Below are 15,081 nucleotides of genomic sequence, written 5' to 3' on the forward strand. Positions count from 1 at the left end.
TTTATTCAGAGATAATATAGTCTCGGCGAGCTCAGGCCCGCAGATGACAGGGCTGTCAATGTACTTGTCCCGAGACTCTTGATGGTAAACAGACAATCGTGATGACCGACCTCTAAAAAATGTTTTAAAAGGCTGAAATTTGGACAGGTGTCATATTTTATGATACTGGAACTATTGAAGGATATTCTTTGAAGAGAAAAGAAAAAAAATATTTTTTTACACATCCTAATGTAGCTGGTGATAATTCGAGGCCCACTAAATCTTCTTTCTAACCTTTCTTGATTGGGGAGTAATACGATGCACTCGAAAAGAGTTGGAGCCAAAAGTCATATGAAAAAATAGAACCCCCATTTGCATTGGCGCCCGGAGATCCACCTGCATTTTTGGTCATGGATTTGAAGTCGGTGAATCACTATATTCGTAAGCTGGTTCTTTATGGTACACAGTGTTCTTGGGGTAATGCAAATGATAACTCAACGAAGAGACCCCAACGATTGATAATTCTCTACGAATAGGATAGATCGAAAAGTGAAGAATCCGACAGTTCAGGCACAAAAGAAGTAACTTTCGAGAGTCTAGAAATCAGAAAGTGAAGCCGACAACACAATCACGTACGTATACCATCTTACATCGCTAAATGTCTCATTCTTTCTTGTGAAAATTGATTTTTGGGTTCATGCTTGTGTTGCAGTGATCTAAGGTGTCAGAGTGTTAAGATTGTGCGCCACGACGCCGTTCAAAGTTTCACTATATGTCGTGAAACCATTGCTCGTGACAAAACTCCGGGCAAATCGTGAGAAAACAGCCATTATCAGAAGTCCATCGTATTGCACAAATCCAGTGAACAAGTAAAGAGTGATCATCAAAAAAAATAAATGTAGTCTGCTTAGAACCTTGATTGTATTTTTTGCGATCAACTTTATTCGCGTTTCTACGAAGACTGGATTTGCTGCGAGACATGCATAAAATGGGCTCATACCTTGTGTCCCTATGTTGATGAAGATGACGTCAGTTATAAATGCGATTTTTGTGATTTAAAATAAAATATGCATTTATCATTAATTCGCACAATGATTCTCACCCTCCGTCTTGAATAGCTATAAGTTTACCAAAAAACAAAGAATTCTTCCTGGTCCTGTGCCCCAGAAATCGGAATTTCGTGGGTAACCGCTTTGCTCCAGAATTAAAAATTGCCCCAAAAAAGTTGGTGGCCAATTTTTTTTTTGCATTTCCTAATATAATCTAAGAAGCCTTCCTAAGTCTTCACAACTATTGATTTTCATAATTTTACACTGCCCAAAGAAAATGAATGTTCTTGTCTCTAGTTTTTTTTTTACAGCACGCATGCTGTATTTAAGGTTTTAAGAATTACACTAGACATAAGAATTAAAGGATATTGAAAATATTCCAGATTTTTCAGTGATTTTCAACATACCGTTACTTCGAGGAAAATTGTTAAAGTTCACTTAAAAATTTTGGATTTTTTAAATATCCACCAATTATTGTATCGAGTGCATTATAAGATGATAAAATAATGAAAAATTCTCGTCATTTATTTATTTTTGCAGACCTTCAAACACCATCATGCACGCAAGTTCGTTACAGCAGTGTTGCAGACGTGACGTCCCAAGAATTAGGTTTTCGGCAATTAGACTTCACGCCAACGGTCGTCTCAAAAATGAGGTAAGCAGTAAGCTGAATTCTAATTATGGATAATGAACTATTATGAATAAAAAGTGTACGTGTATGTATAAATTCCAAAAGTAAACAAATGAAACATTTGCTACATGTGAGACATGTGAAAGAGCATTCGAGTAAGACATAGATTTTTTTTTCTCGACCGAAAAACGGTTTTAAGGGGTAAAACCACCCGTGAAAGTAAGGGATGTCAAGGGGTAATTTTGCAGTTTCACCAACAAGTACTCAACTGATTTCGATAAAGCCAAAACCAAAAGGTTTCTTATCTAAAGTGATGAAAAGTTTACCATGCGTACAAAAGAAAAAGAAAAAAACAGGGGGTTAACTACCCCTACATTCTTATATTTCTCACGGCACAATGAAAAGGAATGAATATGATGAAATGAAACGGGTTCTATTTCCATAGAAACACGAAAATAGAATTCACGTGTTTTCGTATTTTTGCAAAATAGCAGTCTTAAGGAGGTGAACTACCCCTTTTTTGAATTCTCGTGTTGTAAGTGGCATATTTTTGTTTTACATATTTTTGCCTATTCAAACTATTAAATTAATTTCGAATCAAGATTTTCTGACATATTGAAGTCAATACAAGACTCTAAAAGGTTAAATCGCCCTCACTCGATTTTCCTCTTTATTCGCTATTTCTCCTTGAATTGATTCAATTTGGTAGCTCTGCATCGACATGACGAATTTAATAATTTTAGGAACGTATAAAACTCGTATCAACTTGGATAGCGGTGGTTTGGTGGGGGGGGGGGGGGGGGGAGCAGGGAGTTCATTTTTAGGCACAACACACCAAAAGCACAGAAAAGAAAACTGCATGTAAATTAATAGATATCATGCGCATCTGCAGAGAAAAATGTCTCTATGAAACACTTTTTTTTAACTTTGACGGAAAAATATGATCCCGGTGTTTGTGCTAGACAAAAATGTTATTCTTCTTCTTCTTTTGCTTCAGTTCCCTTCTTTGATTCTTGTTCCTCCATCAGTTCTTTTATCGTTTCATCGCAAGCATGCAATTTCGGAAGGACTCAGTGTTTGTTCTCGTCTGTACTACAAACTCGTCTTTTTTACTCCACTTTCTATTTTGCCCTTTCCTAGGGCTGGATGCCGGTGATTGCATTTGCAATTCTGATGTAGAAGTTGCATAGATTTATATATATATATGGGGCGTTCCACGCCAAGTCGGACACTTTTAAAATTCGCATTTTTTATTTGGTTCATTTTCTTTTCTCAAGAAGAACTCCCTCACACGAACTCACTTGATTTATTTCGAATTTTTATCTCAACATTTCTGTCAGCTACGAATTTTTAAAAAATATTGCATTTTTTTATTTGAATGTATATAACTTAGTGAAAAATCAATCGAAACTAATGCATCGGGAGGTCAAAATTTTTGTTTTGGAATGGCCTTTCGTTTGATAATACGTCAAAGATTATCAACGAATTGATTCAAGCAATTATATCCGTTTTAAGTGAGAATTTTTTTTGTTCTCTGTATTAGTCCCCCTGGATTTTCTTTGTAATTTTTTATAAGAAAGGTTTCTTTTTTTGATGAATTTTAAGCCTAGTTATATTATGGGAAAATGGTCCGTTCTATTTTTCTAGAATTATAATAATAGTTTCGTCTCCAATTACGTGCCAGGTGATTATAAATTAAATAAAGTGAATGCATGAAAGGCTAAAAATTCGTGATTTGAAAAGCACTTCCACTTAAACATACGTGATGAACTATTGAAAAATTATGTTTTCATAATTTTTTTCGAAAAAAAAATATAACGATTTTATACTTTTATCTGTCAAGAATTCATATCTTAAAACTAAGTTGGATTTCAGCCTAGTGGTTTTTAACATTTCTTTCGAATTATTTATTTTTTGCTTTTAGTTTTATCGGTTGTAACATTTTATTCAACTATCAATTTATTCATTCAATATTCATCGATATTTAATTTTCACGAGATAAATTTTTGAAGTTGTTTAAAACGTGGCTCGAACTCGTGATATGCCTGCGATACGTGGTTATCGGAGCAGTGGCTTGTTATCCACAAATATACAGGCATAACTACTTGTCCTGAGTAGCGGTCAAGGATTTATGTGTCATTGTTTTCGAGAGCTTTGTCGTTCTCATTTTTCACGATTCTTTGATGTTTCAATTTGTTGGCGATTGATGGAACCCAAAAATTGTATAGTGTGATTCCAGCCGGAGATGGTGCGTTAAAGGTAAAACTATTTTCACGATCAGACAAATTCCGTCTGTGTAAAATTTTTAAACGTAAAAGAAAATGAATATCAGTTTCGCAATACACATGGGGTTGCTTAATTTTTTCCACGATTAAATTTCTTTTATTTCAGCTTTTGGAGGTGGGAGAATCATCATAACAATTCTTTATACATAATGGAACTGATAAATATTATATAATGTTAGTGATTACAGATTTACGAAAAATTATAAAAGAAATCGAAGCGACTTTTTCAATATTTTTTTATTCTGAAAAAAGTTATTGAAAAATAATTTTTTAATAATTGTTCGTGTATGTTTAAGTAAAAGTTTTTTCCAAATCACGAGTTTTAAGACTTTCATGCATTTGCTTTAATTAATTTATGAACGCATTGTACATAATTGGAGATGAAACTATTATTATAATTATAAAAAAATAGAACGGAGCATTTTCTCACGATGTAACTAGGCTTAAAATTCATCAAAAATAAACTTTTTTTTTTTTAAATTATAAAGAAAATCCAGGGGGACTAACACAGTGAACAAAAAAAATTCTGACTTAAAACGGATATAATTGCTTGAATCAATTCGTTGATAATCTTTGACGTATTATCAAACTAAAGGCCATTCCAAAACAAAAATTTTGACCCCCCGATGCATTAGTTTCGATTGATTTTTCACTAAGTTATATACATTCAAATAAAAAAATGCAATATTTTTTAAAAATTCGTAGCTGACAAAAATGTTGAGATAAAAATTCGAAATAAATCAAGTGAGTTCGTGTGAAGGAGTTCTTCTTGAGAAAAGAAAATGAACCAAATAAAAAATGCGAATTTTGAAAGTGTCCGACTTGGCGTGGAACGCCCCATATATGGTACCTATCGTTCTTATCCGTTCTCATCCGTACGCTTTTTCGATTTTCCTCTTTATGCAACCGATCCCATGGCCCATCAAAGAAGTATTATGTCTGGCTAACAAAAAAACGTCTTTCTCTTCGTATTCGGCTATAAATCAGTTTGTTTGATCACTTGTGTTTGTTGGGAAGATACAGAAAGATATACATATCCATACACTGAGATCTTGGATTCGTTTTCCTCAATACTGTTTCGGTCATCTTACCAGTTCATTTTCTTCGTTCTGCACTGACTGAGTGACTCGCCGTATTTCGTTTAAATAATTTAATCCAACTTGTTGCACCAGACGTTCTCCAATCGTTTTTATCCCCCCCCCCCCGCCAGCCGCTCTGCGGTCAACACTAGAAGTGAAATTTCTCGAGAACAATCCAGGGACGAAGACTCCATCGATTTTATAACAGTCTATGTGGTAGGGAGTCTATTCGTTTGTCTCACCTCACAAACTCTATATATGCATTTTGAATATCCAAAAACAACATGTTAACGAACTGCTATTTTTTGCATATTTGAATAATTTATCAATTCAGTGATCTAACAATAAGTTTATTTAATTAAAAACACTTAAATGTTGCCAAGTGTATGTAAGACTAGGAAAAAGCAGGGTACTTACAGAAATAATGATGTTTCAACAGCTCTGGAATTTTTGTTTAGTTCTTACCTCAAGGAAATTATTATGAATATTTATAATTTGCAAAAAAAACATTATTTAGGGAAAAAAAAGAGATAATCTTCGAAAATTTGTGAAATTTCTTCCCTCACTACAATTTTCATTCACCCATGAGCAAAGTGGGTGTAGAGAAGGAAGGGCCTCAGGGTAGTGGGAAGTTGTTTAGACAAAGTGTATTTTGAAGGGAAGAGATACAAAAAGGAATTTGTGACAAAAGATTTTCAAGTATCACACCTTCAAATTACAGATTTATGTTTCCTGCTATACATTTTCGTAGCTCACATTTATCAGACTGCGTGAGAATGGACGAAATTTTCTTCTAAAAAGTTACCTGCCCTTCTCGAGAAAAACAAGCGATCGCAATTATTAAAAACTTATCGTAACAAAAGATGTTTGAACGTTACACTTCCCCAATGAAAATTTGGTGTCTTGTATTACATATTTTTGTAACCTGCATTCCTGAGATGGCGCAAGAATCGATGAGATTTCTTCTTGGAAAATTGACCTGCCTTTCCCCCAAATTTTGACTCGAGATGATAATCCTTAAAAGAGTGTATTGTTTTTCTGATAAGAAATAAAGGAAATTTCACGTCTTATTAGAAGTTTTTACAAGTTGTACCCCCTCAAAAACACATTTATGTGTTCGGTGTTGAGCATTTTTTAACCTGCAGAGACAGTTAGTCTGAAATTAGACGTTGAGTTGGATAGATGTGAAAGTTTATATGGAATTCATCCGTCAAAACATGCTTGCACAAGAACGGAAAATGAACTTAAATCAATTCCCAAGTCTTCGCTTTTGAAATATTATAGCAAAAATATAACTTTGTGATTGTGATAGTGAGATACAATCATATTATAACTTGTAACGCTTTTTCCCAGAGTTAGTGACAAATTATATTATTTCTCTCGTCACTGGGCGCCAGTCGAGGATTTCTCCTCGACTGAATTTTTATTTAATTTAACGAGAAAAATGATTTTGAGAATCGACTAGACTAGAAGGGTTTCAATATTCTCGGTATGGGGGCGGGAGTTTTCTGGAGGAAAAGAATAACGCGAAAAATGTAAGAGCTGGGATTACAAAATGTGATTTATTATAGTAGAGAATTAGAAACAATAGCAATGTTAGATATTTCCCAAAAATTCCAATAGTTTGGGTCAATTCAAAATTTCATTAACAATTTTTGGCTTCTGTCAAATATTTGCTCTCGGGTACATTTCGTACGATAATAGTTCACAATTTAATAATAACGAAAGAAAGTCTACGGAATTACGATAAACCAGTTCTCGGTGACAAAACATAAAATACGAAATCCTTAATCTAAGACTCTAGTCCGGATGTAAATTTCACTTCTAGAAATTTCTCTCGGCAATTTTATTATTTTCACAACGATTATTAAAGTAAAATTGATGAAAAGATAATTCAAAGGGACGTTAGAATTTAATTCGCTCGTGCGACAAAGTTACCACTCGATATCGTTCAATTATCTGATGTTCTACTGATTTACAAAATAATTTGCGCGCAAAATAAAACGAAACGAGACTAAAGTATGAACGAGACAACGGCTCACTGCAATGTTTTCAATAACTCGAACTCCGGCAATGATTCTCGGAATTATAATTCGACTTCGGGGCGTTGGCTTCTCGTAGGTTAAATTTGAAGCTCAAGAGAACATGTCCTTCCTCCTTGTGGTCCGGATTTCGAGTAACGAGATCGATTCGAAATTTCTGTAACGCGGTTTCTTGAGACCTAACCCCTCATCCTTAGCCTCCTCGTTTGATCGGGATTCTTCTAGAACCTTTGCGAATAATTCGCCCTCATAATAATTAAATTATTGACGTCCGAGAATATTCGTTGTTGACAATATGCGCCGCTCGATGACGGACGACCTTCTACTTTCGCACCACCCAATTTCTCTGCTCTCGATTCTTCTCTAGAAGCTCGTCGCTCGTTCATAAAAATGTTTAAATGTGAAACAAAAAAAAATAAAAATAAAATTAACAACAATGGCTACGTTATCGCATGAGACTTTTTGAGATTATTCGTTCGAGAGGAATTCAGACAACGTCGAAAAATGCATTCCCCTGAGCCATTTCTGTCGAATTATACATTTTCTAGTGACGAGCAAAATTGACTCGTCTGGACCTATACGACACTGTTTTGAAACGGTAGAATTCGTGAATATCTATATGCAATCCGACGCACGAAGAATCCCTGAGAAATTATCTCAGAGGAGCTACATAGAATTTCATCAATGATATTTTGAGAATAGACTCAATAAATAGTGTCATAGCGTACTCAAATTGCTTCTTATTTTTATAAATTCATTGCGTTGATGAGAAAAATCTCGTTTCTGGAACCGGACCATAGCCGAAATCGGTTAATTAAATCATATTTTTTGATATTTTTAATAGTTGCGTAATCATTACGTTCGGTACAAAATCCCGTAAAAACGGATTTTTGTTTGATTTTTGGACACTTGGCTTTGTGTATGCCATCGCTCGATGGCTCAAGGTTGCAATTTTGGAAAAATTGGCGATTTTTTTCTGTTTGAGAAGCTTTTTGAGCTTATTTACTATTTCAGTCTCAATGTAATCTGCTTTTCCTGAAACGTATTCAGAATAATTATGGTTCATTATGTCTTTTTTAGTGTTTGCGGCAAGTAGAAAATAAATTTGATTTTTCTCGAACGTTCCGAAGAACGAACTATCATTATGACAATTTGAAGCTTACTTGGTAATAACTTTAATCAAAACTGTATATAAACTCTGCTACAAAATGCGAAACATGTGGAACGTCATAACGAATCGATCGGAAAATTTGCGTAAAACATTACCCATTTTTTATGCCAAAAATCATATACTCGAAAATACATATATCGAAGGCTACTGTGGCATCTAAATGCAATTATATCGAGTAACTTTGGTGACTCTATTTGTATATTCAGATCATTTAAAACCTCTATTAATTTTCATACGTGATAAGGAATCAATTAATAACGAAAGCCTCCTGTCATGTGAAATAGTCAATTTGATTCAGAATTGACCCGGCATACTAAATACGAGCGATAAAATATTCGTGTATTCATAGTATACAGATTGCTTGAAAACGTAATTCAAGTTTCTCCAGAGAAGCAATTAATTCTAACCCCCAGTGAGCGATAACGGAAAATGCATTAAGGACGATCGAGAGAGAAAATGAACGAGGAAAAGACGCCGAAGTGGCAAAGATAGAAGGACTGCCGGAGGCGAAGAGCTTTCAAAAAGCAAGAGGCAACCCTTTTGCTACACTTGTAAGATGAAGTACGATGTACCAAACGAATTCAAAGTAAATAGGATTCCATGGAAACGCGATATCTGGCGGAGAAACGTGTATAGTCTTTTCTTAGAAGACTTTGAGATCAATCAATATTGACTGTATTTCTTTATTCAACTATAAATATGATAATTTTTTTCTTATTATATCCATACAAGGGAAAAATAAATCTGAAAAATGCCTATATTACCCATGTACCGACGTCTGAAAATACTTCAATAAAAAACATTTGAAAGCCTTTGAGAAAAAATAAATTGGAAAACTTAGTCAGTATCTAAGACGTTGACGCTGAATCAACATCTTTTAGAAATTGCATTTTAAGAGGTGCAAATTATTAATATAAATTTTCATAATTCTATTTCCCCTGTTGAAAGTCATGGGAATGAACTCATTCGAATTCTCCACATTCGGGGTATTCCATGCGTAACGAGACAGGTTTTGGTCGAGGGTTTCAAAATTTTTTGTCCGTTAATATATCGTTTTCTTATATCACATAAAAACATTTCTATATAGTTATGAACCCCAATTAAGACTTGGTTTTTGTGAAGTCCTAATAGAAAATTAAAAAAAAAAAGATATTTTACATACCTTTAATTGTGTGTCCCGTGAGTGTTAATACAGCAAAAATTAAATTTGACCAGTGCATTTTGACCGAAAAAGCGCTCTTTTTCATAAAGCTGATGGAATATTAATCCGATTTGTAAAGAAAAATGGATAGCCAAAAAACGGAGATAAAACTAGTTTTTATTTTTTTTCGGCCCTTAAGGTCTACTGAATTTTATCAAAAATTTTACAGCTCAACATGTGTGAAACGTTCGGTAAAATTTTCAGCTTGCCTTTATTTCTTGTTCACAAGCAATAAAATTAATAAGTTGTCTTAAACAATTGAATAGCATTAATATTGTGTTGCGAGAACTCCAATGAAGTGAAAATGTGACACGATGTGAATACTGTACCACTTTAGCATTAGTGAATATATGAAATCTATTATTGTGACTTGAGATATTCTTTTCGTTAGTATATGGTGGCCCAAAAAAGGGCCACCATATAGTTTTGTTATAAATTATGAGAAAAGCATTTTAAAACCGGCACAAGTTTGCTCGTTTTTGGGATTTAATATCAAAAGAAAAAGTGCAAGAATATTAGTTCAATTATTCTTACAAAAAACTGTATGTAAAATTCAAGATATGTCACGTTTTGTGGGAACGCTCGTTGCATGTAGCCCAGCTTTAGAATATAGCAGTACATATCTCAAAGCTTTCCAAAAGGAAATTTATCAAGCGTGATTAAATAATGACCAAGGTTATGAGGCAATACTACAATTACCGATATCTTTGCGCGAAGATTTTCATTGGTGGGCAGAAAAACTGCAATCATTAAAAAGATCCACTGCGAGTCCCGACTATTGTTATGAAATTTTATCTGATGCATCTAGGTGGTCTGGTTGGGAAGCTTATTGCAATGGCGAAGGAACGCACGGATTTTGGAAAGAAAGTGAGAAACTTTTACACATCAATTATCTAGAGTTCACAGCGGCATTCATAGCACTCCGATGTTTTGGCTCTGAATTGCACAGGGTTCAAATTCTACTACGCGTCGATAACACGACTGCGATTTTATACATTAACCGTATGGGCGGGGTTCAATACACAGAATTAATTAGTCGTGCTAAAGAATTATGGAAGTGGTGCAAGGCACAAGAAATTCGAGTTTTTGCATTATAGATTAAGTCAAAAAATAATAAGAACGCAGATCGGGAATCTAGGAATCAGAACATAGACACAGAATGGGAACTAGCAAAATTAGCATTTGAAAAAATTATTAAAGAATTCGATGTTCCCTTAATAGATCTTTTCGCGTTAAGAGCCAATGCAAAATGCGAGGTTTTTGTGCCTGACATAGAGATCCTGAGGGAATAGCCATTAATGCATTCGCTATAAGTTGGAAAAGCGAGTATTTCTATGCGTTTCCACCCTTTGTGATTATTCAAAAATATTGCAAAAAATAGTTGCAGAACAAGCTTGCGGGATTCTAATAGTACCCGATTGGCCGAACCAACCATGGTGTCCCATTTTTTTCGAGAGGTCATGCGAAAAACCTGTATATTTCAATCCATCTGATGATTTATTGTTATCTCCATGCAGGTCACTTCGGCATCCAGTGGTAAAGAACTTGTGTTTAATTGCCGGCAAATTATCCGGGACGCCTTCGCAAAGAAGGGTTTACCAGAATCGTCGATAGAAATACTCTTCGCATCTTTGGCAGAGGCATCAATTAAACAATATGCGAGTCTATTAAAGGCCTGATGGGATTATTGTAGAGATATGCAGATTGATCCTCACTGAGCAACCAAAAACGATTTATTAACGTTTTTAACCAAAAAATTTGAAGTAGGAGCGTCCTATGGGACATTGAATTCGGCTAGAACGGCGGTATCATTAATTTCCGTGAATGATATAGTCACAAATGCAGTTTTCACGAGATTTTTCAAAGTAATTTATCGGCTGCATCCTAGCAAGGCAAAATATGAATAAATGTGGGACCCAGTCGTAGTGTTGTGTACTCTCGCGGTCACTGTGCACTTGAAGATTCAAATCTTCAAAGATTACCCGAAAAGCTTGCAATATTAATGGTACTTGCTACGGCTCATAGGATTCAGATTTTATCATTCATAAAAATACAGAATGTTCAACGGTCGAAGAACGGTTTTGAAATTAGAATACCGGAATTTATTAAAACTTCTCGTCCAGGACAGTATCAGCCTTTATTGTTAATTCGTTACTTCAAGAATAAGCCTGAAATATGTGTAGCATCTTTTTTGGAGAGATATTTGGCTTTGACAGTTTCTTTGAGAAGAAACTGTGATCATTTGTTTATTACTTCAAGAAAGCCATTTAAGGCGGCAACTACGCAAACTATAAGTAAATGGATAAGATCGATACTTAAGCTTAGCAGGGTAGGCGATGAATACACTTCGCATAGTACAAGGCATGCTGCACAATCCACAACTCTAGACAAAGGAATAGATTTCAATATAATTAAATCGACAGCAGGATAGTCAAAAGAATCGCAGGTTTTTGCCAAATTTTATAACCGACCAATTGAGTCGAATAAAAGCAACTTTGTGGATGCTATGATCAGTTAAAATAAATAAATAAATGGTTAATCATTGCGTTGATCACCTCTAAACATCTACATATGTAATCTCGAGAACGAGACGAGGATATTATTAACCGATTAAACGAACTTACCTGTTGTGAAGTTCTATCGTAATTATCCGATGTCTCGTTCGAGAGATTACACTCCCTCCCGTATACAGTAAATTGTTTATTAATTTACTTTTTTCCCCCGCACGGTATGATTAGTCTATAATCATTATGAGGAGGGCGAGCAAAGTAGGGGAGCAGGTGGCCCTGGTTTCCCCGATTTTTGTTTCCTTAACTCTGAATAGGTCGTGGAATTGGGCATGAAGTAGACTATACCACATATGTAAGCTCTTGAACGAGACATCATATATAATTACGATAAAACTTCACAACAGGTAAGTTTGTTTAATCGGTTAATTTTCATTTCATATAGCATAAAAAGTTGCAAGTGCAAAATCTGAAAATTTCACCACCAACCCTTATTTTTCACCCCTTGGTAGATAGTGAGTTTTTTTATTTTGATAAAAGAGTTTGGTGCTGTAAAGAACATACAGTTTTTATGTAACATATAGTATAAGAAACTTTCCATTGAAAAATTGAGTAATTCCACCCTCAAGCCTGGATTTTCACCCCTTTCAAGGGTAGCGAGGTAAAAACTATGTTCAGAAACGGAATCGACTTTTCCCGTAAGCCGTACAGAATGCCTCACTTTCGATATTTGATGGGCTTCAGTTTGTAAATTTAACAAACGAATTTATTCTTTTCATCTTTAACGAGCAATGAGGGATGTCCTGGCAACTGTAAATGAAAAACTAGTTGGTAGAGGGATTGGCGAAGTCGAGACGTTGGACGCAAGTAATTCCCTCGCACATAAAAAATTCCGGAATTAGAATATTGAATTTATTCAAGTTACATTTATAACACGGAGTCAGGCAAACAATTGATTGAAATCTACCGGAAAATACAGTATATATAATATAAATATCATGTTCGTGTTTAACTGTCAGTTTTCAACGATATAAAATTCTTAAATCTACAAACTTGGTGAAACCGAACGAGGAACTAAAAAGATAAATTCCTCTAGGCAATTCTTTAAATTATAATCCGAAAAGCGGTTGATGTTTAACTGCGCGAAACTTTGTGAAAAGATATCTCATGTGCGATTGCTACCCCAAAGCAATATCGCTCTTTAATTTGGTAAATCGATAATTCGCAAAAATTCAAGTAGAGCTCTTTTTACGAAATATAATGGCATAAAAATAAAATCACACAAAATGAAAGTGAGACGACAGCTCATCGCTGAGTTTTCGAAAGATGAGAATTCAGAAAAGGACCACAGGTTTTTCCTCAATACTCCGTTGCGATGTCGTATTCTTGAACGGGGTTGGTGACGGCTCAAAAGAAAACGTTGAGTCACGTTGCGTTCCAAAACGAAAGTCACCCTCTTATTACGGGGTCACGTTTTTATAATTTCAGGTCCTAACGCTCAATCCTTTGCCTACTCGCCGGAATCTAAAATATTCTCGGAATTTCGTTCAGTTTTTCTTTACTCAAATTCTAATTTCGATGGAGAATTTCGCTGACGGACGTTGAATTTTGACTGCCGAGGCTTTCCAGAGATTCCCGATGCTATAAACGCACCTCGAAGTGAAACAGCTCCGTATGAGGGCTTCGAGCTAGCGACCCTTGCTTGAAATATCTTCCGCGTTGAAAACGACGATGACAATATTGACGACCTTGACGATCGGCTTATGCCTTCCCTGTTCCGATCATTTTCGACGTTCCAAATAAATTCTCCGATAATTTGGGCTAACTGCCACTCGCTCACATAAAATAAAATAATCGAAATGAATTGAATAAATGGAATAACGCTTGCATTCGACTCGGAAACATGTTTTTCAAAAGAAATTCTTCGTTATTACCTGACGTTTTCTCTCTCCTCGTGCCATTCCCCTCTAATTTTGAAATGTTCAAATTCACCACGTTATAATCCATATGATACATTACCAGAATGGACTCGAATTTTCTTGTAAGTATACGATACTGTCACGTCCCCCTTTTAGATCGATTTATTAAATTTGTAATATTTTATTTTTTTATTTTAGGGTTGTTACAAGAAAAAATTCAATGGTTTTAAAAGATCGAACGAAATTTATTTACATGTTTTGTTATGGTATAGTTTGCAATAATTATCAGGAGGAAGAAGACTTATCTTTCGTTTGTCTTTTGCCTCGAATGGTCCTTTTCCCTAATATCGGACCTATTCGTTCAAGCGTTCGATTCCAACTACCACGATTGAAACACCTCTTTCGACACTTCAAAATCTTGAGAGGGGGAAATGTGTCGTAGAAAAACACTTTATCCGAATTACTCACTAAACTTACTCTTAGGCCAGAACTCTTGTTTCAATTTCTCGTTACAAATTCAATTTTATTATTTTCTGACTGAAGGATAATTCCGCGCGTCAGGTAACGCGAGACATGACGATGCTTCCTCTCAACACAAACACATTTTTCTAATTAAAAGTGCTGGAACGCTCTTGATTCGTTCTCTACGCAATGCCTCGTGCCATCGCGAGTGCAAGAAACTTCTTGGAATAGGCCGATTCAGCATCGCCTGATTGCGGTCTCCGAATTGACTCGTGGATGCCCCTGGTAACGACTAAAATGCTGATATGCACTGAAAACCCCGTCACGGCGATCACTTTCGGCTCTCGTCGCTGTGATGAGGATTTTTGTACATTAGTTTCGATTAACCCTCAACAGACAACCAGTCGTCCCTCGGGATAACTCCGTAGCAATGGTGCTTACGACGGTATCGTAAATCCACTGCTAAACACAGGGTAGATCCGCGTAGAGGCTGTGCTCCGTTAACGCGCGATTGAGCAGCGCCGACCCTTGACTCAAGGACGTACCAACACGAACACAGAAAGCAGCATCAATCCTGCCTTTCGTCTGCTCACCTTTATCATTATCTTTTCTTTCCATTATCAAAATTGTTATTGTGGTATGAGTGTGTGGATCCGCACACCCCCGTGTAAACACAGATTGTTATGGAAAAGTGAATCAAGTGGGGAGAATCATCCCCGCAAATGAGCATATGTAACTCGGTTGTAGCTTTCTTTA

The 15,081-nt window shown here is 35.5% G+C and overlaps 1 protein-coding gene across 6 annotated transcripts in view; it reads left to right on the forward strand.

Moving 5' to 3' along the window:
- The window catches only part of LOC122414619 (uncharacterized), a 332,085-nt gene that overhangs the window by 155,544 nt on the left and 161,460 nt on the right, over positions 1-15,081 (forward strand). For all 6 annotated transcript variants that reach the window (XM_043426060.1, XM_043426061.1, XM_043426059.1 and 3 more), the window contains exon 3: positions 1,569-1,683. In XM_043426060.1, coding sequence (XP_043281995.1) covers positions 1,569-1,683 — 115 coding nt within the window. The remainder of the gene's footprint in view (positions 1-1,568; positions 1,684-15,081) is intronic.

Source organism: Venturia canescens, chromosome 8 (genome assembly GCF_019457755.1).
Source record: "Venturia canescens isolate UGA chromosome 8, ASM1945775v1, whole genome shotgun sequence".
In the NCBI taxonomy this organism is placed as follows: Eukaryota; Metazoa; Arthropoda; class Insecta; order Hymenoptera; family Ichneumonidae; genus Venturia; species Venturia canescens.